This window comes from Sciurus carolinensis, chromosome 18, assembly GCF_902686445.1.
Source record: "Sciurus carolinensis chromosome 18, mSciCar1.2, whole genome shotgun sequence".
Taxonomy (NCBI): domain Eukaryota; kingdom Metazoa; phylum Chordata; class Mammalia; order Rodentia; family Sciuridae; genus Sciurus; species Sciurus carolinensis.
The window spans coordinates 13,692,625-13,715,377 of NC_062230.1; the positions used below are offsets into that span (position 1 = coordinate 13,692,625).

Here is a 22,753-nt window from a genome sequence, read left to right on the forward strand (position 1 = left end):
CAATATAAATAACATTTATTTTTATCTACTAAAACTGACAATTCTATAAATAAATCATCTCCATGCTTGGTATCCTTAAGGGATGCCTGGCCCCAGATGAATTAACAGGAGAGGGTCAAAAGACAGTTTCCAGGGGGAGAGAGAGATGCGCGGCTCCAGGATATTCACTTTAGACAGACAGCAGCCTTTCATCACTGCTGACACTGGGCCCAGTTGCTCTGGGTGAAGGATTTCTAGCTCATCCTGTGTGACAAACTGTTCTCTCTCAGGTCTGGCTGAGCAGCCTTGGAGCACCAGCACATCTCTGGGAGGTCACCTGTGTGGTTGTGGTTTGGAGGCCGTGAGGCTGACTGGGGATGGCTGTCTCACCATTCACAGAGGGTGGCTGTGGGTGGGAGGCAGACAGGAGTGGGTCAAGTAGTTAGGTCCTTGGACATCCTAAACGGACAGTAGATGACCCTGCCGTCAGGCACGGGATACAGAATATGGTCCCTCCCCTCAGGCCTCCATGGTTCCAGGACTTCTAGGGAATGAGGGTGCGATCTCGGCCCCACACCCAGAGCTGCGGATCATAAGCTTGAATCTGGAAAGAGAAAGAGCCCCCACAAAAGCTGATGACTTGACAGGATATTGAGGTTTGGAACTTATGTTGAATTTATTTCCCCATTCCTTAAAATTACCTCACTTTGATGTGGACTTTCTAGTCATCATGATTCAACGGTCTACAAATACCTTACAAATAAAATGTTGAGAGGCTTGATTCTGTTAATTAAGTTCTTTTGACTACAAAGGAGATGACATATCAAGGTGCTCTTATGAGATTTATTTTACCTGGTAACAAATGAAGTAGCTATATGTGTGTATCACAACATTATTTCACCTATTACTGACATCCATGTTATATAAGGTGTAGTTTCAGCTTTCTTTTAAATAAAAATAGTGTGTATGTTCCTATTTTATATCAGATATATTATGTCAGCTGTGTGGAAAGTTTTGTAATGATGCTTTGACATATACAATCCTTTCGGTGTCCCATCTATTCAAATTTGAGGAGTTGATTTTATCAAGAGTCAAACTTTATCCTTGTCTCTTATTTGAGTAGAATGATGGAGTAGTGTTAGTGATGTTTGTGCTTGGGTACATCAAAAAAACTTGTTTTACATGGTTAAGGGCATCTTTAATATTTGAAACCCTATAATAATTTCTACATAATTATACCCCTGTCAGAGTTTGGTATGATTTTTGTTTAAAATTAATGAGTACATGTCAGTGCTGTAGACAAACAATTTAACTGTAATTCTAGTTAGATCTAATGTAGAAATTCATTGTGCAAATATGCTCTGGTTGAAAACTAGTTTGCCATAACATGTTCTGCATTGGGAATAATTTTAGTACACTATAAAGATTCATTTAATCCTATTTATCTACTTCCTTTCAAATAAACATAGTTTACAATTGGTAGATGTACACATAAATACAAAACACCAAAGATATATATCTGAAAAAAATCACTTAAATCTACTCTTTAATGTAGTTCCATTATTGCATAGAAACTGGACTTGGCTTTATATTTCTAATGTACTTTTCCTAAATATAGGAACTAAAACTTCATTTTCTTGAAATGGAACTTTCTTTTATTACTTGAATCACTTATGTGTACCTGGTAAATTTCCAACAAATTTTTATTAGATTGCATAGAGTACTTTGAGATACACATTTGGTTCACTAACCAAAAAACCAAAAATAACCAAAAAATCCAAACCTGAAGACTGCCAAGGAAGTCCTTCCCTCCATGCAGCCTCCAGGGCTTTCTCCTCCCCACATCCCACCTGCAACCACCCACCTCCCTGAGTCTCCAATCAGCCCCTCCCTCTCCCTCCACAAGACACACAGCACCACCCACCTCCTCACACTCCTCCAAGGAAACCCAAGTGTTCCAGCCCATGGAGCAGATGAATTGATAGCGCAGTTTGTGGAACAAGGGACGCAGGGCATAGCTCTGCCCATAGAGGAAATAAAAGATGTCTTGTTTAGGAACCTGGTTGTCCTCCTCCATGTCATTGGCCAGGTATCTGGGGAAAGAAATCAGGTTGCTTCTCAGGGACAGAACCTGGAAGGACCTCCCCTTGGGGTCAGCTTCCCAGAAAACAAGCCAGGTGGACAATCATCAGACAGGACTGCACTAGCCCTTTTCAGCATTATGGGGGACCATCCATTGGCCTTCCCAGACCGTCTTCAGAAGTACCCCAGCCTTTGTCAATAAAGCAAAGAGAAAACATTTGAGATGGAGGCATAAGGGAAGTTTGTACCCATGTTGGAAGGATTTTCAGTGACTGTGTAGAAAGCCACAGATGAGAGAAGACATCTGTATGAAGGAGCAGAAGGGAGCACCTTACACTGGCCCTATGTGGATGGGAATGGGCATCTGTCCTAGAAATCCAGAGGCAGAAGTGAAAACAATGTTGGATAAATACAGGAAGAAATAGAGCAGTTAGATGTGGATGCATATGCAGTCCCTCTGCCAGGGACAGCAAGTGCCCATGCTTTCCTGCACTCCTCTCAGGTGGGCTTTATGTTTCCTTTGGTGTTCCTTGATTTTTTAAAACTAATCTTAAGGGATATTTTGTGCTTGCTTTGACTAGGGACGTGTGAATAAAAAACCTATATATTAATGCTTTAATACCTTCAACCCAGAGCAAACAGGACAAAGAGGTTAAAGGTAGAGGACAGATTAGTGCCCTCTGCTCCCCTCCTGGCCTCCCAGGTAGTGAATTCTGATTGATGAAGGAGGCCAAATACTCACAGGGCCAGGAAGAAGTGGATTCGTTGGTACTGCCAGGAGAAGAGGCCAGCCCGGCTAAAATAAGCTATCACCATAGACAGGAGGTACTGGTGGAGAGAGAGGAAAAATAGAGAGAGGTCACATCCTAGAAGAGGGGAAAAGAGGGGAAAGAGAGCTCAGAGTCTGGGGTAGAGAGTGAACTAAGAGAAGGTAGCCATGGAGGAGACCTGACTTTTGGGGGAAGTATATGAGGGATCAAGGTCAATGAGAACAGTCAGAGAGGAGACGTAGATGTGCACTGGGGGCCAGCTCTGAGGGGACCTTTGGAGGGAGGGCATATAGGTGTGCTGGGTGAGGAGGGTCTTTTATAAGCTGGAGAGGAGGGGTTCCCAGGGAGAGTAGAGAGGAGAATATCCCAAAACATCAAGGGACAGCAAGAAGAGAGTGTGTATATCCATGCCAGAATGCGTTCGTGGGCTTGGAGCTCAGAGCACCCAAAGCAGAAGCAAGGTCCATCTGTCCTTCTGCAAGAAGCTACTCGACCTAGAGAGATGTTTACAAGTCACAAATGGGCCAAGACCTGGCACATATTTGTGGCTCTATGTGGAGGCAGAAAGAAGGACCATGGCATTAGAAAGCCCTCCCCATCCAGGCTGTGCTGGAGCAGGACCCCTGCCCAGTGGAGAGCAACCTCACCTTGTCAGACACCCTCAGGTTCTTGTCCCAGGCCAGGAATCCTTTGACAACAGGATCCTCTGTGAACAGAACACTGGTGTTAGTTTGGGAACCAGAGGGGCTTCAATGGGACAGAGAGAGCAGAGAGGAGAAGAACTCCCTTGGAGAAGGTGCGGGTTTGGAGCCCAGCAGAGGTGGATAGGAAGAGGACAGTAACATACCTTGGACAAGTTGCTTTGTCCTGAGACTCCCCAGAAAAGCAACCAAGTGAGGGTTTGGGTAAGAGCTAGATACGTGTATGATCAAGAACTTTGTGTAAACTCTGAGGGCCCATCATCATCCAGGAATGCCCCATGTCAGAATTAGAGAGTTCCTAGGTCATTTTCTCATTTGACAGTCACATCAGCATGAACATGGCCCCATTACCCACCCCTCAGAATGTAGGACATCTATTAGAGCCAGAGTGTCTGCAGTCAGAGAGGACTTTTGGAATCAAGCTCTGTGACCCCAAGCAGGGATCCTGTTGAAGTGTACTGAAGCATCCAGAATCTAAGAGTCATGAGGGGAGATGAGTCCTGAGTCCTCCCCGCATGGGGAGCTCAGAGGTAGCCTGGCACTTTGGAAAAGGTCAGTGGCTATAAGGTTCATCTCTGTGTGGAGAGAGAATTAGAGGGCGCTACCTGGGGTGTCTCCCTACCTAGTAGCCTCTTAAAAACTTCATGGTGTTCTGGTAGCACCAAGTCCATTCGCCGTTTTTTGAGCTTCATTTTGAGGCCACACAGTGAATCGACATCCCAGGGGTGATTTAGCTCACTATCCAGCTCCTCCAGCTCCTCGTCAGACTCAGTGGAGGATTCCCTCTTTCTCTTTTGGTCAGCGGTCTCAGTCATGAGGCCAGATGATGTCCTGGGCACTGAATCAAAAGCCCCTGGAAGATCACCATCCACATCCTCCTCTGATTCGGAGGTCCACTCCCTCTTCTTCAAGACCCGACATAGGAGGCAGGGTTCTAACCACGGGGCTGAGTAAAGAAAGCTGAGTAAAGCCACTGTATTTGGAATTCAGCCTTTTATCTCCTGATCCCAAGTCCCTAACCCACACCCTAGACCTTCAGCTCTTGCTGCCTTCTCAGGCCTTGCTCCACTTTTCCTCTTTGCTAATAACCATCTGCCCCTAATTCTCCTTACCATTGTCCTATCTCCCATTTTCTCCAAGCTCTTGCCCTTTATGGACACTTTCTCCCATGGGTAGTGTGACCCATTTTCATCCTTTCTACCCCCTTTCAACGTTTGGATCTCACCTTCTACCACAGTTCCTTTCTCTGCAGATTTTCCATCCATGTGGAACTTCCTTGTCCCATGACCTATTCTCTCCTTCCAAATTGGGCTCCCTGCTCCACCGTTTCTGACTTCTCTACCCCTTCCTCCTTACCACTCATCATGTCAACTCAGTTCTGTCTCTAGCTCCCTCACCTGATGGGCCTGCGACCTCATCATCTACCACCACCTGCAGGTGGCCTGAGGTGCTGGGCTGGGGAGGTGGTTGCTCAGACTGGGAGATTTCCTGATCCGACATCACTTCTCCAGTGCTTTCTTCCCTTCTACAGTGCCTAGATTCTTATTATGGCAAATCCTTCTTCCAGAATTTGGTTGAATAGAAGTGTGTTTGCTCTTCTCCAGCAAGGGAGAAATCAGATGAAGAACAATCCTGAGGACAAACTGTTGCCCACTGGACTGCCAGTGACCCAGAGTCTGGCCCTTCCAATCAGGAAGGGTGGAAGCCTCTGATGTCATCGCCCATTCCAACCTGGCAACCAGTTTGAAGGAAAACACATGTAACTGCCACACTGGTCTGTGCATGTGTCCTAGGGTTCTAGAGGAGTTGGTCTCTCCTGCTACTGACCCAAACTCTGTCCACCATGCCAAACTATCCAACAGGTCTCTGACTCCCTCTTTCACTTCTCTCCAAAACATAGTTTCTTGTTTCCATTCTCTACACAAAAGATTTTAGATCCCTATCTCTGGGCATTCCCAGTTCAGAGTTCAGTGTGGTAGGAGAAGGAGAATAGGAAGGAAGAACAGGGAGAGCAGCAATGACATAACCTCCCAAGGGGGAGAGACATATGTCCAAAAGAACCCACATACACTGAATTATCAGTTGAAAAAAGTATATGGAAACAATGTAACAAATCTATCCTGCTAGGTGCCACTGACCTTCACTGTTTTCAGAAATCTGTCCAGAGGACACACAGTTTGCAGTTAGGCATCCTTGACATAAAATCATAGAAAATTCTGTACATGCTCACACTCTTCACAGAGTGTGTCTACACTTTCTGGGAGCCTATGGATCTCTTGAGTTAGCCTCTCAATTCCAATCACTCTGTCTCCAGTTTACATAGCATATTTTTTTTATTTAACCCTATTGGTTAAATAAAAAATAATAGACAAGATGCACACTTGATATTCATGCTGTGCTTGAGGTTGTATTTTGCATTTTAGTGTCTTACATGAATCTGATGATTGCATGCCAATCACAAGTAAACACATGTGGATTCATGTTATCTGCTGAGAGTGAGTGTTCACCTTGTTTGGCAGCCATGGATGTTCAGATTGGAATGGGGACCCAGCAACCTTCCATTCCTTGGCATTTCCCTCCCAGCCTGGGCTGCCCTCTGAGTGTCTCCAGATAGGAAAGTTCCTTCCTGTCAGGATTCAGATACCAACGCTTTGGAGACTAATTGCCTTGAAGCTCTGCTTATCCTGTGTCCATTCATGATGCCTTTAAGCATCAGAGCTGCCTGGATCCTCCCACAGCAAAGCAGAAGTTCACCCTCTCCTTTATAATAGAGAGCTTTTTAGTACACTGCCATGCCACATGGTAATGTTTCAGTCAGTGATGGTTCACATATATACTGGTTTTCCTACACGATAGTATTGCCTATTGTTGTAGGAGCCATCTTAGCTTCTGTAAGTGCACTCTGTGACTAGAGTCGTCATCTGGAATGAGCCTACTACTAGATGGATATGTTAAGAGAGGGGCAGTGGTTGAGTGAGCAGAACAACTGAAGAGGGAAAAGTTCCATGAATGGAGAAGCCACCGAAATCAGGCATGGTTGCAGGGTGCAGATTGCACGCCTGTAATGCCAGCAGCCTGGGAGGTGAGTGAGGAGGATGTGAGTTCAAAGTCAACCTCAGTAAAAGTGAGGTGCTAAGCAACTCAGTGAGGCCCTATCTCTAAATAAAATACAAAAAAAAAAATAGGGCTGGGGATGTGGCTCAGTGGTCAAGTATCCCTGAGTTTAATCCCTGTACAAATAGTAATAATAATAATAAATTTGGATGCTGGCACAGGGGAGCTGGGCCATCATTGCTCACAGAAAAGCATGACCTGAACCCTTTCTTGGGCCAGGTGCACTTGTGTGGTTCCCACTCTGTGCAGGACAGCAAACCTCCTGCCCTACAAGATGAAAGTTGGAAAATAGTGTCCTCGTTACCATTCTTGAGCAAGGGTGGCAGATTTCTCAAGAAGTGGGAAGGCTCCGCCTGTATGTGTTGCCTTTATGAGTGCAACGAGTGGAAAGCGGCGTTGGTGCATGAAGTCCATTGGCAAAGGGTGTGGGCAAGGAGTAATAGCATGGTCCTGAAGAAGTAGATTCTCAGGGAAAGGGATTTGAAAACTGGAAGCATTCATAGCTGCTTTCCAGGAACTTTCTAGTTTTCGGGACCAGGTTTTTCAGAGATCAGTTTCCTCTTATTTTGTGTAGACATGGAGACCTGATATCACAAAACTGATGAAAAACACAAGCCCTCAGCCACTGCACTAAATTCAAAGTCCCCCAGTTCCACTGCTTACAGGTTCTGGGCTTGAATCTTTAATAGGGCAATCCTGCCAAGTGGTGCACTGCCTTCTGTAAAATACCTCTAGGGATGGGTCAGGGTCATTATCACTTCCTGTTGTTCAGTGCTGTCTTTCATTGTTCTGCAGTAGGTTACAGAATCTTAGTTAGAAGGCCATAGGACTTCTCCTTTTGATTTTTTTCAGTGCTCACCATGAACATCCTTGCATCTCTGTTCAGTTCCTTTACTCTTGTTTCAGATTGTGTGTGTTGATCTTGTTAATCCACATTGTAGAAATTATCTTATTAGTAACTCAGCAGACATGTAGTTTGTTGTTTTACTGGTTGCATATTTCTGAGTCATGATGGTTCACATTATATTTGCTTATGGCTTGAAATGCATTAAACTGCAATATAGCAGGCATAGAATAAGAACAATGGTAGAAGCATAAAAAGTGACTAAAAAGAAAGGCATTCTCTTTCACTGACTTAGTAGATCTTTTTGTGATTAAAATTGTATCTCACCGTCAGTCTTACTTGTTTGGGAAAATATTAACTCCCTTTACTTCTTTGTATCATGTTATACAAAGCAACTCCTTGGATTCCATTTCTGACCCTCCCTATTCCTGGACAGGTGGATTTGCAGTCTGATTTGAATGTCATGCACAGAGGGAAGTTAGGCTGTGCAGGTGGAGTCTGGTTCACAGTTACTTGAGTGTCCTCAGGGTCCTTCTGGCAATTGTTTATAGGTCCTGTGTCAGTCATGGTGTGTGTCAGCATGAAAGGTAAAGAGCAGCCTTTTCTATTTGGCACCTCTTCCTCTTTAGTTTAATAACCTTATTAAGATGTAATTAGCATGCCATGAAATCCACCCTTTTCAAGTGCACAATTCAGGGGTTTGTTGTCATATGTCATAGTTCTGCAACTAACTACAATCGACTTCACAACAGTTCATCACCTCCAAAAGAAGTCCTGTCTATTTTCCTTAGCAGTCACTCCTCACTCCTCCCAGGCACCCAGCCCTAGCCATCCCCTCATCTGCACTCTGCCTTCATAGATTTGTCTATTCTGGGCCTCACAGAAGTGTTCTTATGCACTATGTGGCCTGTTGTTCTGGCTTCTTAGCATAATGTTTCAAGGTCCATCCATGTTATTCAGTACTTCATCCCTTCTTATGACTGAATAAGGTTACATTGAAGGAACAGACCCCATTTATTTTCTCACCTATTGGTGAACATGTGAATTTTTCTGTTGAACTATTACTAATAATGCTGCCTTGAACATTTGCACACAGTGTTTGTATAGATGTGTGTTTTCATTTCTCCCAGGTATGCATCTGGGAGTGGAGTTGCTGGGTCATGTGGTAACTGTACATTTAACCTTTTAAGGAACCACCAGACTTCTGAGCAGCTGCTCCTTGTGCTTTTTTATCAGCACTGTAGATGGGTTCTAATTTCTCATCACCAACACATTATTCTCAGATTTTGTGATTATAGGCATCCTAGTGAGCAGGAAGTGGTATCTCATGGTTTTGATTTGTATTTCTTTGATGACTAATGGTGTTGACCATCCTTTCATGTGCTAATTGCTTTTTAAATTTTTTTTATTCTTTTTTTTTTTTGCAGTGCCCGAGATTGAATCCAAGATCTTGTGCTTGCAAGGCAAGAACTCTACCAACTGAGCTATACCACCAGCCCCATCATTGGACATTTTCATATCAGTTTCAGAGATCTGTCTACTTCTTTCAAAGTATAAACATGTTTAGTTGTTCTTTTATTAATGAGTTATAGTTATACCAGTTGTGTGTTACCCCCTTTATTTTGTTGAACTTGTTTTTCAGTGCCAGGGACAGAACCCAGGGCCTCAGGGTGCCAGGAAAGCCCTCTGCCATGAGCATGCCCCAACCCTCAAGCAGCTCATTTTGTTGGTGAGAAAGTAAATTAATTGAACCCTTGGGACTGCACGTACCTTTTTTTCCCCCTATATATTTACCTTGTGCAAAGGAGCAGTTGTAGAGGTCTTCATCATTGTTTTGTTCTTAGAAATAAAGCATTAGGAAACTATGTGTGTCTAAAGGTCACTCATTAGGTGAACTGCACCTCATCCATGTCATGGCCTACTGTGCACCTTCACATGAGAAAGTGATTCCTGGATATGGATTGGTGACAGGCTCATCCCCCTGGGCCTCTGATAGTGCCCAGGACAGAGAAAACTGGCCCAGAATCCATGGAGACCTCTGCCCTTAGGTTGCTGACCATGAAGCAGGTTGCACAGTGGTGGGGGAAAAGAGAGAGAGAGAAAATAAGTAGTGAACAGTAAAGGGTGGTTTCCTGTGATCTAAGGTACCAACATTGTATGTCATTTGCTGCTCTTCACCCAGAATATAATATGTATTCTTTGTGTACAGACTCTCCCTGGAAGGAGACCCAGCAAATGGTTTACTTCTAGAAAGGTAACTGAGGACTAGGAGTTCAAGGGAGGGAGGAGGTCCTATAATTTAATTTATTTTTATCATTATCATCACCATTTTTGTATAGTACTTTAGATGGAACCCAGGGCATTTTTCATGCTAGGCAAGTGTTCTACCACTGAGCTACCCCTCAGTCCTCAAATAGGTTTTTACCTACTTGACCGATTTGCACTGTTTAACTTTGACTTGCATTACCTGCACTGAATCAGTGCATGTTTTTTCCACAAATTTTAATCTGAGGTCTACTTTTTAAATAATTAACACATTGGTAAATCTTATTCTTGGACTATGTACAACTTCCATTGCCCATGTGTTTCATTAGTCACGTCTCAATAATTAATTCATTATTTGAGCATAAAGACAATGTAATTAGCTTTGCATTGATATTCCTCTATAAACGAAGTATCAACAATTTGTAGAGGAAGCGTGTGGAACAAATATAAATCTGTCAGCTGTATTCAAAAGACTGATGCTCTTGGATTCTAATTTCTCTACATCCCTGGCAGAAAAGAACAGGTTTTTTGAGTTTCTGGGGTTTTTTTTGTTTTGTTTTGTTTTGTTTTGTTTTGTTTTGGTGTATGTGAAGGACAGGGGGTATGGTCTTGTACCGCTGAGCTACACTCCCAGACCTTTTTAATTTTCAGACAAGGTCTTCTTATCTTGCTGAGGCTATCTTCAAACTTGTGATCCTCCTGCCTCACCTCCAGAGTAGCTGGAATTACAAGTGTGTGTCACTGTGCACTGTAACATATTGTTTTAATTTGCTTGTTTGTCCCTAAAAATTAATGATGTTGAACATCTTGTGTTCTCCTTGGTCATTTGCATATCTTCTTTGAAGAAATGTCTGAAGTCCATTGCCTATGTTATAATTGGATCATTTATTTTTTGTCGATGTTGAGTTATAAAAATTCTTTCTATACTCTGCAAAAAAAAAAAAAAAGACTGATGCTCTTTTTACTGGTTATAAGTATATATGAGCAAGTGTTTGTTGGGAACACTCTTGATATTGTAGTCATTTCTAATTTATTATTTGAAGTGCTTCTGTGTGCGCCTGTGCATGAGGCTCTCAGGATTGAACCCAGGGTTGCTCTACCACTGAGTCATATGTCCGATCCTTTTATTTTTATTTTGAGATAGGTCTCTCTTAAGATGCTGAGGATGGTCTTCAACCTGCAATTCTTCTGCATCAACTCCCAAGTCACCATGATTACAGGCTTGTGCCACTCTGCCTGTCTCTTTTTTTGATTTGAGAACCTCCCAGATGAAATCCTGTAGTTGTCGCTGTTGAACTGGGGACAGTTCACTCTCATTGCTACCATGTTTTGACAGAGAAGGCCCTTGAGTGCTGAGGGCTGCCATTCACTATGTTTGGCCTTGGTGATGGGATATCTTCTTCTCCTCTGTCTTTGAGCTTCAGGAGCTCTTGCTTATCTCCAGTCACAGAAGATGGCTGCAGTCAGCAGAAGCCTCCATGATTCTGTGACAGAGGTCTCTTCGTTGCTCTGGTCTCAGTGGCTGTGCCTAATGCAGGGCCATAGGTCACTGGAGGAAGACAATGAGGACGTTGCACCACAGCTGTGCTCCTTGGGAGTGGGGTCGTTGTGTCAGGGCACCTACTGCAGGGCCAGGTCCACTCCAGCTTCTTTATCTCCAGAGGAAGGGGAATGTGTCAATGAAGATGCCTTTCCAGGCATGCAGAACTGGGGAAGGAGACTTTTTCAGTATCTCACGTCTTTTCTGGAACCTTGATCTGAAGCAGGCCACTTTTATTTTTTGTCTCTGTGTGTATTTTATTAATGCAGCATCCGTAGCAGTCGTCACTGTGGGTGTTTCAAGCCCAGGTGCTTCAGATGGTGTTAGGATGGACGGTGTTAGTACATGTTCTTGTTGAGGGTCCCGGCTTTCCAGGAGGCAGTGTGGGGGTACTGATTCCTGTTTCTCTCACAGGACAAGCTATGTGGGATGTTTTTACAGATCTGCACCATTTCTCTATCCCTAAGAGAGAGAGAGAACTATTATAATTAATTACTTGATAAAACTCATCTTTGAGCCAAAAATGAGGCCACAGATTGCCTAATATTTTTGCAGTGAGACTCTAAGGAACTAATTCAAACAGATGATAATGTTTGGAATTTAAAGGCCCTCATTCTTTACAGTGTCACTTTTTAGATCTTAGATTTTTTTCTCTGTTTTTGATTTTGCCTTAATCATGTGGTATTTTTATTTAACTTACATTAGTAAGTAAAAAGAAGTTTTTTCCAAATAAAGAGAGTTGATATTATCCATCATATTTAAGCAGCCAAACCTCTACTGCCTCACTGTGCCCTGGGAGGGTGAATCTCTGGGTCTCTGGGGGCACAGGTGAGACAGCACGAGGCCCAGCACACACAGTGTGTCTCCCAGCTTGTTGTTCAAGAAGGACAGGATATCTGGGAAGATAGGGCTGAGGATCAAGATCTGGCTGAGACCCATCTGCAGCTCCAGCTCAGGACAGGCAAACACTGTCCGCTCCTTCCTGGGACCAGCCCCTTCCCAAAGCCAGTTGTGAGCTAGCAACATCTGGTGTGAGGCTGAGAACTCAAAACAGCCACAGGACATGGTCAGAGGGCTGTGACTGAGCCTATGAGTCTGGGTAGTGTGCACCCCTGGGACAGTAACTTCTCAGTTTTCTGTTTCTTCTAGGGTCATCAGAGCTGATATGGTCAGCAGAACTGAGACCTGTCCATAGCTAAGCAGGGACACTGAAAAGGCTGCTGGGCTACTAAAATGGGTGTTGGGAAAGTGCCATGATAGCCTCAGGAAGGTAGGCAACTGAAAAAGGTCCAAAATTTTCCAGGGTCCTATGAACATAGCACCTCATGTGGGAAAGAGATTCTGCATGAGCAATTGCAGATGTTGAGATGAGGAGATTATTCTGCATTATCCAGGAGTCAGATTGAAAGACTTGAGCTGATAGATGTCTTGGAGGACAGAGGAAGGGTCCAAAAGCAGTGAATGCAGGGTCCCCCAAAAGCTGAAGAAGGCAGGAGAGAATTGTCTGCAGAAGCTACAGGAAGAATGTAGCCCACCCACAGCTCAACCTCAGCCCAGGGACACTCAGGTCCCACAGAACTGTCGGATCAGTTGTATGGTCACCCATTACAATTGCAATGACACTGACACTCCCCAAGAGTAGGCAGGGACTGAGCTGAGGAAACCAGGACACAGCCAGTGTGGAGCCCAAGTGAGAGAGAAAGAGTGGCCAGGAAAGCCAGGAGGGGTCTCACTGTGAGTGATGAATGGGATGGTGCTCAGAGTGACCAAACAGGAAGACTAGGACATGGAAGGCGTCTGCCACCAGGGGACAGCACCCTGCTCCTGACCTAGGGAGTTAAGCCAACCCTCCCCTCAGCAGATACAAAGAAGCTGAGTGAGATGAAAGTGACTATGGGAGACATCCAGAGGGGAGCTGCCTGCAGGGCCACTGAGCAAACCGGGCTGGGCTGCTCCTGCTGTGACCACTGATGACTGTGCCAGACACACTCCTGCAGACTCAGATGATACACTAATGAGGAAGGACTCCCTGTCTCAACTGTACCCCAGTAAACTTTACATCCATCAGAGACCTACTGAGGAATCAGCCACAGGGGAGGACTGGAGCTTGATGGAACAGAGCTGGGCTGCTCCTAAGACGGGGAGCCAGCGTGATCTAGTGACCCTGGATGCCACCTTGAAGTGCCTCACTGTCGGTGGGATGAAGACTGCACCTTCTGAGGGTCCTAGAACTTCCAGAGAAGTGTCAGATCCCTGTCACAGATGGGACTGGCAGAGGGAAAAGAAATTCCTGTCTGCAGAAACCTATCATCCAAAGGCACAGATAATTGTAAAGACTGATCTAAGCTGGTGTGGTGGCACACTCCTGTAATCCCACCTACGTTGGAAGATGAGGAAGGAGGATCTGAAGTTCTAGCCCAGCCTGGGCAACTTACCAGACCCTGTCTCAAAATTAAAAATAAAAATACTGGGGATGTAGCTCAGTGGAAGAGCACCTCTGAGTACAATCCCCAAAACAAAACAACAAAAAAGGAAAGGAAAGAAAAAGAAAAGAAATAAAAACAAAGGACAGGAATCGCTGTCACATGTGAAACACAGAAAGCAGAGAATTCTGCAGTGACCTGTCATGGCCCACTGGCATGGGTGGCAGAAACAAGCATGTTTCTCAGCTGCAAAAAGTCAGCCTAGCTGAACCAGGGGTTTAGGCTCATGCTGTGGAGAGGGGCTTGGCAGGGCACAGAGGGGTCCTGGAGGATGGGAGATGACCAGGTGGCATCCTAGGAGGACAGATGGACACAGACCAAGGATGGAGGCTGTGGGAGTGGTTGCTAGTTCCCCAGACCAACAGACTCAGCATTACCTTGGAGTGTGAGAAACGCAGGTCCCAGCCCACCCCAGATGTCCTACCCATCTTAGCAAGATGCTGTGTGTCCACATGTCAGGGAGGAGTGCTCCTGAAGCTATGTGCAGGACAAATGAAGAGGGGCTGACCCCACAGGATTTGAAGCAGAGCCTCAGGTGTGAGGTGATGTGGAGCAGGACCCGTGATGCCTGCAGTACTTTGGTCCTGAGCAGCAGGGATGGACTGTGGGACCCCAGGAGTGCTAACCAGACTGCTTGGGACAAGGCCAGTCAAAGCCCAAACTTCCTCTGGCTTGCTGCCAAGATGCCAGCCTCAAGAAAGGGCAGGGCGCCCAGTGTCTCAGACAGAAGCCTGGCATTCCTCTCCAAAGCCCAGCACACTTATGCCAGGCTGGGCACCTGCCGTGGAATGCTGAAAGCACACTGGCCAGCCCACTGCTGATCCTCCTCATTACCTGGCTGGGTCATTCTTCTGTCCCTCATATGGCCTTATGTCCCTGAATCTCTGACAAATGAAGTGCCCTGGAGGACAGCAGCCATGCTGGAGGTCCCCACATCCTGTCCCCCCCCATATCCAATCCAGTGTCTTGCAGTAGAGCATCAGGGTAGGTGACCCTGCTCTCAATTTCTGCCTCTACCAGTGCCCAGCTCTGACACCTGGGCAGGCCAAGTGACTTCTCCCAGCCTGTTTCTCTCATATGTGAAGTGGACTGATCCTAACCTCACCACCCCACAAAGTGATCTTGGAGAAGCTCACTGCCCAGGAGGATCCTTCATTAGCCTTCCTTTCTAGGATCAGTTCACAGATGACTGACCAGACAGTGACTCCTCTCAAGAAGCCTATGTGTCCACATTCATATTCCTGTTTCATTAGGGGAAGCCTCTTACCCCACCCTCAGCCTCCACCTAAGTCCTATCCTGCTAGATCATTTCTGCACAAGACCCACTTTTTACATAGAGCCCAGAGTTGAAAGTGAAACTGTGCCCTAGCAGCCAGGGGTGCCAATGAGGAGGGTGCTGTCCACCTCTCTCTGCCACCTACAAACCCATCATCTTGGCCATGCTGATGGCTCAGAAAGAAAATACTTCAAAACAGAACCTAGCTATGATCTGGGTTCTCCCCTGTTAATTATCTTAGCAACAGCAGCCGCTCTGTACCAAGGTCTACCACTCCCTGCTGCTCTGCCTGTGTCACTCAAGCCACATGACTTAGCAGAGGTGCAGGTGCCACAGCATACTTGTCCCAGAACAAAAGAGCAGTGTCCAGGGTGGGCTTGAGTGCACCAGGACCCAGGCACATTGCCAACCACCTAGTGCTGCCCCTAGCCAAGTGCAGGCAGATGTCCCAGAGACTGTGCACCCACACAGACCACAGGTCTCCACGACCTCCCATGTCAGCACAGCCTGAGGCATAGAGAGGCAACACTGAGGCAAGCCAGAACATGCCATCCTGTCACCCACTGCAGCCTGTCCCTGGCCCAGTACAGGTACCCACTCACACAGTGCTGCAGCTCTGAACACCTGAACATCCAGGACCTGCTAACTTCAACCTCCTGGGAAGCTGGGATTGCAGGCCAGCAGTGAGATAATAGAAGCAGGGCAGACCTGAATGGAAGTTCAGTCTCAAGGCTGAACCAATAGCATTAGTACTTTTCCAAACCTGATTTGCATAAATTTGGCCCAGTGGTGTTGACCCAAGTGCTATTTAGGCCCCTAGACTAGCACGCTCGGGCAGCAACCCTACCAGGTCTCTTCTTGCCTGTAGAGTTCTGTTTCTATTCACACCTGCATAATGTCTGCTTTGCACTTACTCATCTGTAGATTTCTTTCTTTAAATTCATGAGAAAAGAATACAGAAAGAAGAAATTCTCAGTGAGCTGTGGCATCTGCTGCAACACTGAGGGCATTACCATCCATTAAGAGCTGCCAGTCTTCATATCACTCAGTGGACGCTGAGAAGAAATGGGACTTTTTGGCTTCAGAGGCCTTCATCTCACCAAGAACCCCCCTATCAGTAGAAGCACAGAAACTCTTGTTTCATCACCATATTTCAGCCAGGGAAACTGAGGCACAGAGACATGAAGTGACTTAGCTACCATAGCCCAACTCTCAGGCATAAGGGCCTGATTACAGCATCATGCCCCGTAATGGAACCACGAATCCTAGCATATTTATGGAGTTCTTAACAGAGATCCTCTAATGACAAGCAGAAGATGGGATGTGTCCCCTCTGTGTCCCCTCTGCAGAGCAAAGACTTTTCTGCCCTGCTGATATTGGTACTGGGGAAGGGTATGTGCTTTTCTTAGCTTTTCCTCCCCAGGGAGGATGTGCCACTCTGAGCCAGGGCAGCTTAATTGGCCAGGTAACAAGGTCAGGTGGCTCACGCTGTGCATTCTTGGGCGCTTGTTCTCCCTCATCTGACTAGACAGATGCCCAACATTTAGGCAAGAAATCAGAGTCAGATCCTTGTCATTCTGAATACGCTTTGCAGAACACCCAGCAGCTGTGTCGCACTGTTCATTAGCCAACACCTTCAAGACACTTGGCACAGCCCCACGCAGAATGAGATGCACAGAGTGGGGGCTTTGCACTGCTCTGGTTTCCATGGGTTGGGAGGGAACCTCAGGGCCTAGACCCTAGGACCAAAGGACTCTGTGCAAGCCCCGTTTTAATCCTTTGAATCTCTGTTCACCTGTGAGTCCCCAATTCCACTCTGACAGTTTCCTTCTCCATCAGGGAAGAGTTCACATGGCTGGGCCTGGTTATGAATGTTGGTGAAATTTGGCATCTGTAGATCCCCCACCCACCTGCTATTTTCTGATTGATAGGCTGCCCTCCCTTCTCTGAGGTGTAACATCTAGTTGCTTCTCCATCACCTACCTAGAGTCTCTGAAGTCCCATTTGTGACACAGAGCCTGGCAGGGCATGGGGGAAACCCAATCCTAAGAGATTCTCTGCTGCCCTCCAGGGAAAATGTCACTCCACCTGACTCATCACAGCCAGGAAATGCCTTTTATTGGGCCCCTGCTCTAGACTCTCCCACTGCCTATGTGCTCTGGGTGGAAGTCATTAGCACAGAGTCACCCCAGCCTATGACCATGCTGGCAGGGAGGGCTGCCGTGTCCCTTCCCTTCTGAAACTTTCCTCTCTAGTTCTCTGCACTGTGACATCTAGTCGCCATGTCTCCTTAGATACTCTGTCCTTTCTGCTCAGGGACACTGCTAATCCCATGACCCTCATGCTCTGTGGATAGGACAATCCCTATTTGTTCAGGGAGTTGGACTCTCTCGTGTTGGCCTGTGTCAGGAATTTTGCTGTCCTTTTAAAATTGTTGCAGCTGGACAGTCAATTGGAATATTGAATCTACGTCCGGCAAAGCCACCATGGACACCCATTCTGTTTTTCCTAAGCATTCCCTAGTTCTATAGATCACACAGGGAGAAACTCTTTGAGGTCCAGAGATCTTCACTCGCATAGGACAGAGGAAGTTGAGAAGAATAAACTCAGCAAGGGGTGAAGAACCTGAAAGGAAAGTTGTGGGTGGGGTTTCCTTGGAGGTCGCCTGTTCACATGGTCTCAAAGGTTAGGACATAAATTGGACCAACCCAAAAAGAGACCAATGGCATGAGGTCTGGGAGGGTCCCAATGAAAGCATTTGTGTCCTCAGGATGCTTCATCTTTCCAGGACTTGATGTGCATCAGAACCTCACCAACCAGGGAATCTCACCTTGGCTTCAGTGTCCTGAAATTTTAATGGAATTCATTAGGGAGGCATGATTTTTTCAATTGTCTTGCTGTGGATTCCATCTCTAGCCTTCCTCTACATCCTGGAGCACTGGCTGATACGTAGCTCAAAAATTCACCACCCCCCAGCAGGTGGTGATATTGCCAGTGTGGCTGGCTGTCCACAGCGGCATCTTGGTAGCATAAACTCAATGTTCGCCCCACATCCCACTGTGAGTAATAGACTCACCTGTAACACAGAAGATTTCAGACACTAGGTAATGCAGATAGCAAAGCCACCAAGAAGTCACAGGGAGCAGAGCAGTCATGTGAAGACAGCTGGCTGTGACTGGATATGTGCCTCCCAAGGGTTCAGGTGCTGGAAGCTTGGTTCCCAGTGTGGCAGCCCTGAGGTGTCTTGGTTCCCAGTGTGGCACTATATGGAAGGTAATTAGATCATGGGGACATGTTCCTAGGAGGTATTAGTGCTGGTCTCACACACTGAGTTATGAGAACAGGTTGTTATTTAGGGGGTCTGCCCCACGTGTTTGGCCCCTTTTACACTTGGCCTGCTCCCTTTCTTCCTCTGCACCAGAATGTGATGACTCTGTGGAGTGGGGGACCTGCCATTATTCCAGCCCCATGCTCTTGGACCTCCAGAACTATGAGCTCAGTGTTCTTCTTTATGGAGACTAGGCGTATAGCTCAGTAGTACAAGACTTGCTAGCAGTCATGCAGCCCTGGTTCAATCCCTGGCACTTCAACAGTAAGTAAATAAATGGCTTTTCTAAATAAAATTTCAAACCTCATGTAATAACTTTATCTCAATACATAATGTTGTAAGACCGAGCTCCAGGAGATGGGCAGCCATCAGAAGCAGGAGGAAGGTGATCACTGAAGAGCAGTATGGAGGGCAGGCTCTGCAGACACTGAAATAGCTAGAAATCGAAGAGGATAAATGGTCTGATGAGGGCAGCTTGGAAGCAGATCTTGTTTGTGAGACACGTAGGAATCAAGGTACTGATGGAGCTCTAGGTCCACACAGGGTGGCAGAGGTGGGCAGAAGATGGACATATGAGCACCTGAGAGCAGAGCTGAATGAATAAAGAGTAACCCAGGAAGGAAACCTGGTGTATGTGAACCACCTATGAGTCACAGATCAGGCAAGAACGTCAGGTGGCCAGTCTACACAGGTCAGGTGGGAAATTCCGGAGCAGAAGCCTGTGGTTATTTATACGCCCAGAGGTAGAGAGAAGCCTGCAGTGAATCCAGCTGAAGATACGGGAAGGTCACTGAGAAGGGGAAGCCCACACGACTCCCAGGATGAGGAGAGTGGACCAGCTGAGAAGGTGAGAGGGGCTGGAGGCCACGGAAAGCTGAGAAGGGACAAATCAAGGGAGTCGCTTAGGAAATGCATTGCGATGACAGAAGCACTGTCACTCTCAAGAGGGGATGTCAGGAGCAATCAGGACAAGAATATGGCTGAGTGGGAGCATCCAGGCTTCTGGAACCAAAGAACATGCAGAGCTGCATGTGGCAGCTGAGCAGAGCTGAGGGGTGACAGTAGCGAAGCTGTAGTTGCAGGTCAGAGGAGCAGCTGGCTTGCTTAGGGAAGAAGGGGGAGAATCCAAAAGTGTTCAGAGTGATTACAGCAGAACAGCAGGAGGGCAAAGGAATCAGGGTTTGATGTGACGATAACTTACACAGAGTGGATCAGATGGGATAAAGGAAACAGCAGCACAGAATTAAGCAACCACAATTTATATGAGGAAAAAGTGATGCTACAGGGCATGGGAAGACCAGTAGGATCCCAGCTCTGTACAGTTGTGGCTTTAACCAACGGGCCTTTACTGAGGGAAGCAGGAAGGAGGAAAGGGGGTCTGGGATCATTTAAGAGGAAGGATGAAAACAAGTAGAAGCAGCTTTATCACGACAAAATGTTTAGAGATCCAGAAAGATGCAATGGGAGTGACACAAGAGAGTCCAGCAGGCCACCCAAGGACACCTGTCACCTCAGCTAATCCCATACCCTCAGTATCTCTCCTATGATTACTCACATTCTTTTACTCTCATTTATCATTTGCCTAAACTAATCATATGGCACCTGAACTACAAAGCTGAAAAAATAAAATAGTGTGGTAGAACCAAAAGGGAGAAGAGGGAATGAATGAGAGTTTACCAGCCACTGCTACCTGCCAAGCTCTGTATAAACGTTCAAACAAGGAAATATCGTATTTGTCTTGTTTTCAAAATCAACTTGTCACCTTTAATATTTATAATCACTGCATTCATTTTATGTGAATATTTTGATAATTTGGGGTAAATTTAATGGACCAACGTGTGCAATGGGAGTTAATTATCAAAAAATAATGACAGAGATATTGATGTGACTTTTTCCGAAAGGACAAATCTGGCCCCGACCTCTAGCAATCCAACCTTCTGCTATAGATTAGACCAGTCTTTCCCAAAGTTTTATGAAATTGGAATTATACAATGCTCTCCAGGCTGTGGAATATTCAGTCAAAGTGAATGCTTGGTAGGAATTTTTTGCTTTTTATTTCAAAATACATATTCAAAGAAACTTGTAAAGATGGCACACACAAGTTCAATGTACCACCCATGCAATGTCCACCTGCGCTGACATAACACAAGACTCTAGGATAGTATTTACATTAGGGAAATGTCTCTGTGCCAGGAGTCTACAGGTCTTTACCATTTTACCACATGTATAGATTTTTGTAACCATCACTGAACCAAGGGACAATCAAGAAAAAGGCCACGTGAAAGAAATGCATTCTGGACATTCCCTTAAAGACTCCCTTGAACTAAGGAGAACCCTCGCTGGAGGGTGGGAGGCCTGTGGGCAGCCAATACTCACGGCATGTCTCCTCTGTGCTGTCAGACGAGGCAGACACGTTTCAGACGGTCCCTAACGGGGGCGCACAGACTTTGGGGAAATAGTGTCCAAGCACTGGGGCCTGCTGTGGGCCCTGGATCGTGGATTTCCAGTGAGCTCTGCATGTAGACTTCTGGACTTCTGGTATGGCCAGGAAATAAGTCTTGTAGTGGGATAGGAAGGCTAATTTTGTAGGCCCAGAAAAACACATCTCCCGTGTGCCCAGCCATCAGAGATTGATGTCTTCCTGCCAAACATTTTCCAGGACAGGCCCTTCCTCAAGAGGGATTTGCTGGTCAGGGAATTCTGAAGGGCGCCTCCCGCACAGTGATCAGGAAGACAGAACCAGTCTGGAGACCTGACGAAGCCTGCTGCCACCCCTACACTGTGTTGTCGACGTCATGATGTCCCAACCCTGTCTACACCCCCTTTTTTTTCTTCTTCCCTAGACACACAGCTGTCTCCTGCACTCTGTGGTAAGGACCCAGAGGGCAGCACATGAGCCAGCTGTGTTGCTCTACTCATCCCACTCCTACCAAATGCTTAGTGAAATCCCAGCAAAACTCAGGAGGCTGACACCAAGGTGAGCTTCCCTGGTTGGTCCTGTACATCCATGTCCTCTGAAGATGTTGCATCCTGAGGACATGACAGTGTTCATTGGGAACTCATAGATGTTCAACCATGTTCCTCCTCTTTTAGGCCAAATTTGTATCCTTTTAGACATGACAAAACTTTCATTATAGGATTTATGCTCTCCTAACCTCAGTGAGAAGTTACAGATAATTATATAACAGGATAATGGGAATCCCCAAATTTGAAGCCAGTGGTGAGAAGTGGGAGTGCCCTGGGAAACATGGAGCTTACAGCTAATGTCTGAAAATAGGACAGTGCAGAGGGGGCCTGTGGCCTCAACCTGTAGCCTGGGACCTCCATGCAGTTGATCAGTATCGGAATTGCATTGCACAGAACCCGAATTAATGACTTCTCCTTAGTGACTTCTGCCTTCATGAAACTTTGATCTCTTCAGTTGCTCCACTCACCCAACCACCATCCCTCTTCTAAGCCTTCCACCCAACCTTAAGCTCATTCCATGCTGGTCCTTTCCAGCCCCTTCACCTCCTCTCCACTTGCCTCTCTAACCACATATCGCATGTCATCACTGGCTCTGTTCCACCTCTCTTAGCTTTGTTTTACCTCTGGCTGATAATTTGATTCAACTACTCCATTTCACTAGTGCCTCCTTATTCTAAGCTGATGGCTGAAAACAGGGCAGTACAGAGGGGGCCTGTGGCCTCCCTCCACACCTCTTCCTTTAGCTGGTCCCAATTTGTGTCCTTCTTGACATGACAAAACAGTCATAATAGGATTTATGCTCTCCTAATCTCAGTGAGGTGTTATGGAGAATTATACAGTAGAATCATGGGAATCCCAAAATTTGCAGCCACTGGTGAGAAGTGGGAGTAGCATCAGAAACACGGAGCTTAGAGCTGGTTTCTGAAAATAAGGCAGTGCAGAGGGGGCCTGTGGCCTCAACCTGTAGCATGTGACCTCCATGCAGTTGAGAAGCATCAGAATTGCTTAGCACAGTGACTGTCTGTAATGACTTCTCCCTTCATGGAGCTTTTACCTCTTCAGTTGCTCCACTCACCCAACCACCATCCCTTTTCTAACACATGCACCCAACTTTAAGCTCATTCTATGTTGGACCTTTCCAGCTCCTTAGCATCATCTCCACTTGCCTTTCTAACTGCATATCGCACCTCATCCCTGGCTCTGTTGCCACCTCTCTTAGCTTTGTTTTACCTCTGACTGATACTTTGATTCCCCTGCTCCTTTTCCACAGCTGCTCCATATTCTCTGCTGCTCCCTTGTCCCAAGATGCTTGTCTGCAGTCACTCAGTGCCCACACTATTAGCTGTTCCTCACTGTGCCTGTTTACCAGCTTCAGCTCTTCCTCTCATCTCATCCTCCTGTCAA

General features: G+C 46.2%; 1 protein-coding gene and 1 non-coding gene across 2 annotated transcripts; one reads left to right on the forward strand and one right to left on the reverse strand.

The window, feature by feature from the left end:
• Positions 1 to 487: 487 nt before the first annotated feature.
• LOC124970666 (speedy protein E4-like) lies at positions 488 to 5,032 on the reverse strand. Its single transcript, XM_047534163.1, has 7 exons — positions 4,930 to 5,032; positions 4,405 to 4,478; positions 4,155 to 4,299; positions 3,479 to 3,537; positions 2,804 to 2,889; positions 1,904 to 2,072; positions 488 to 583 (listed from the first exon to the last, which is right to left on the reverse strand). The coding sequence occupies exons 1-7, from the start codon at positions 5,030 to 5,032 to the stop codon at positions 524 to 526; spliced, it is 696 nt and encodes a 231-aa protein (XP_047390119.1). The 3' UTR covers positions 488 to 523.
• A 4,406-nt stretch (positions 5,033 to 9,438) lies between these two features.
• LOC124970843 (small nucleolar RNA SNORA42/SNORA80 family) lies at positions 9,439 to 9,568 on the forward strand. Its single transcript, XR_007106215.1, has one exon. It is a non-coding gene; the product is annotated as a small nucleolar RNA SNORA42/SNORA80 family (small nucleolar RNA).
• The last annotated feature ends 13,185 nt before the right edge of the window (positions 9,569 to 22,753 follow it).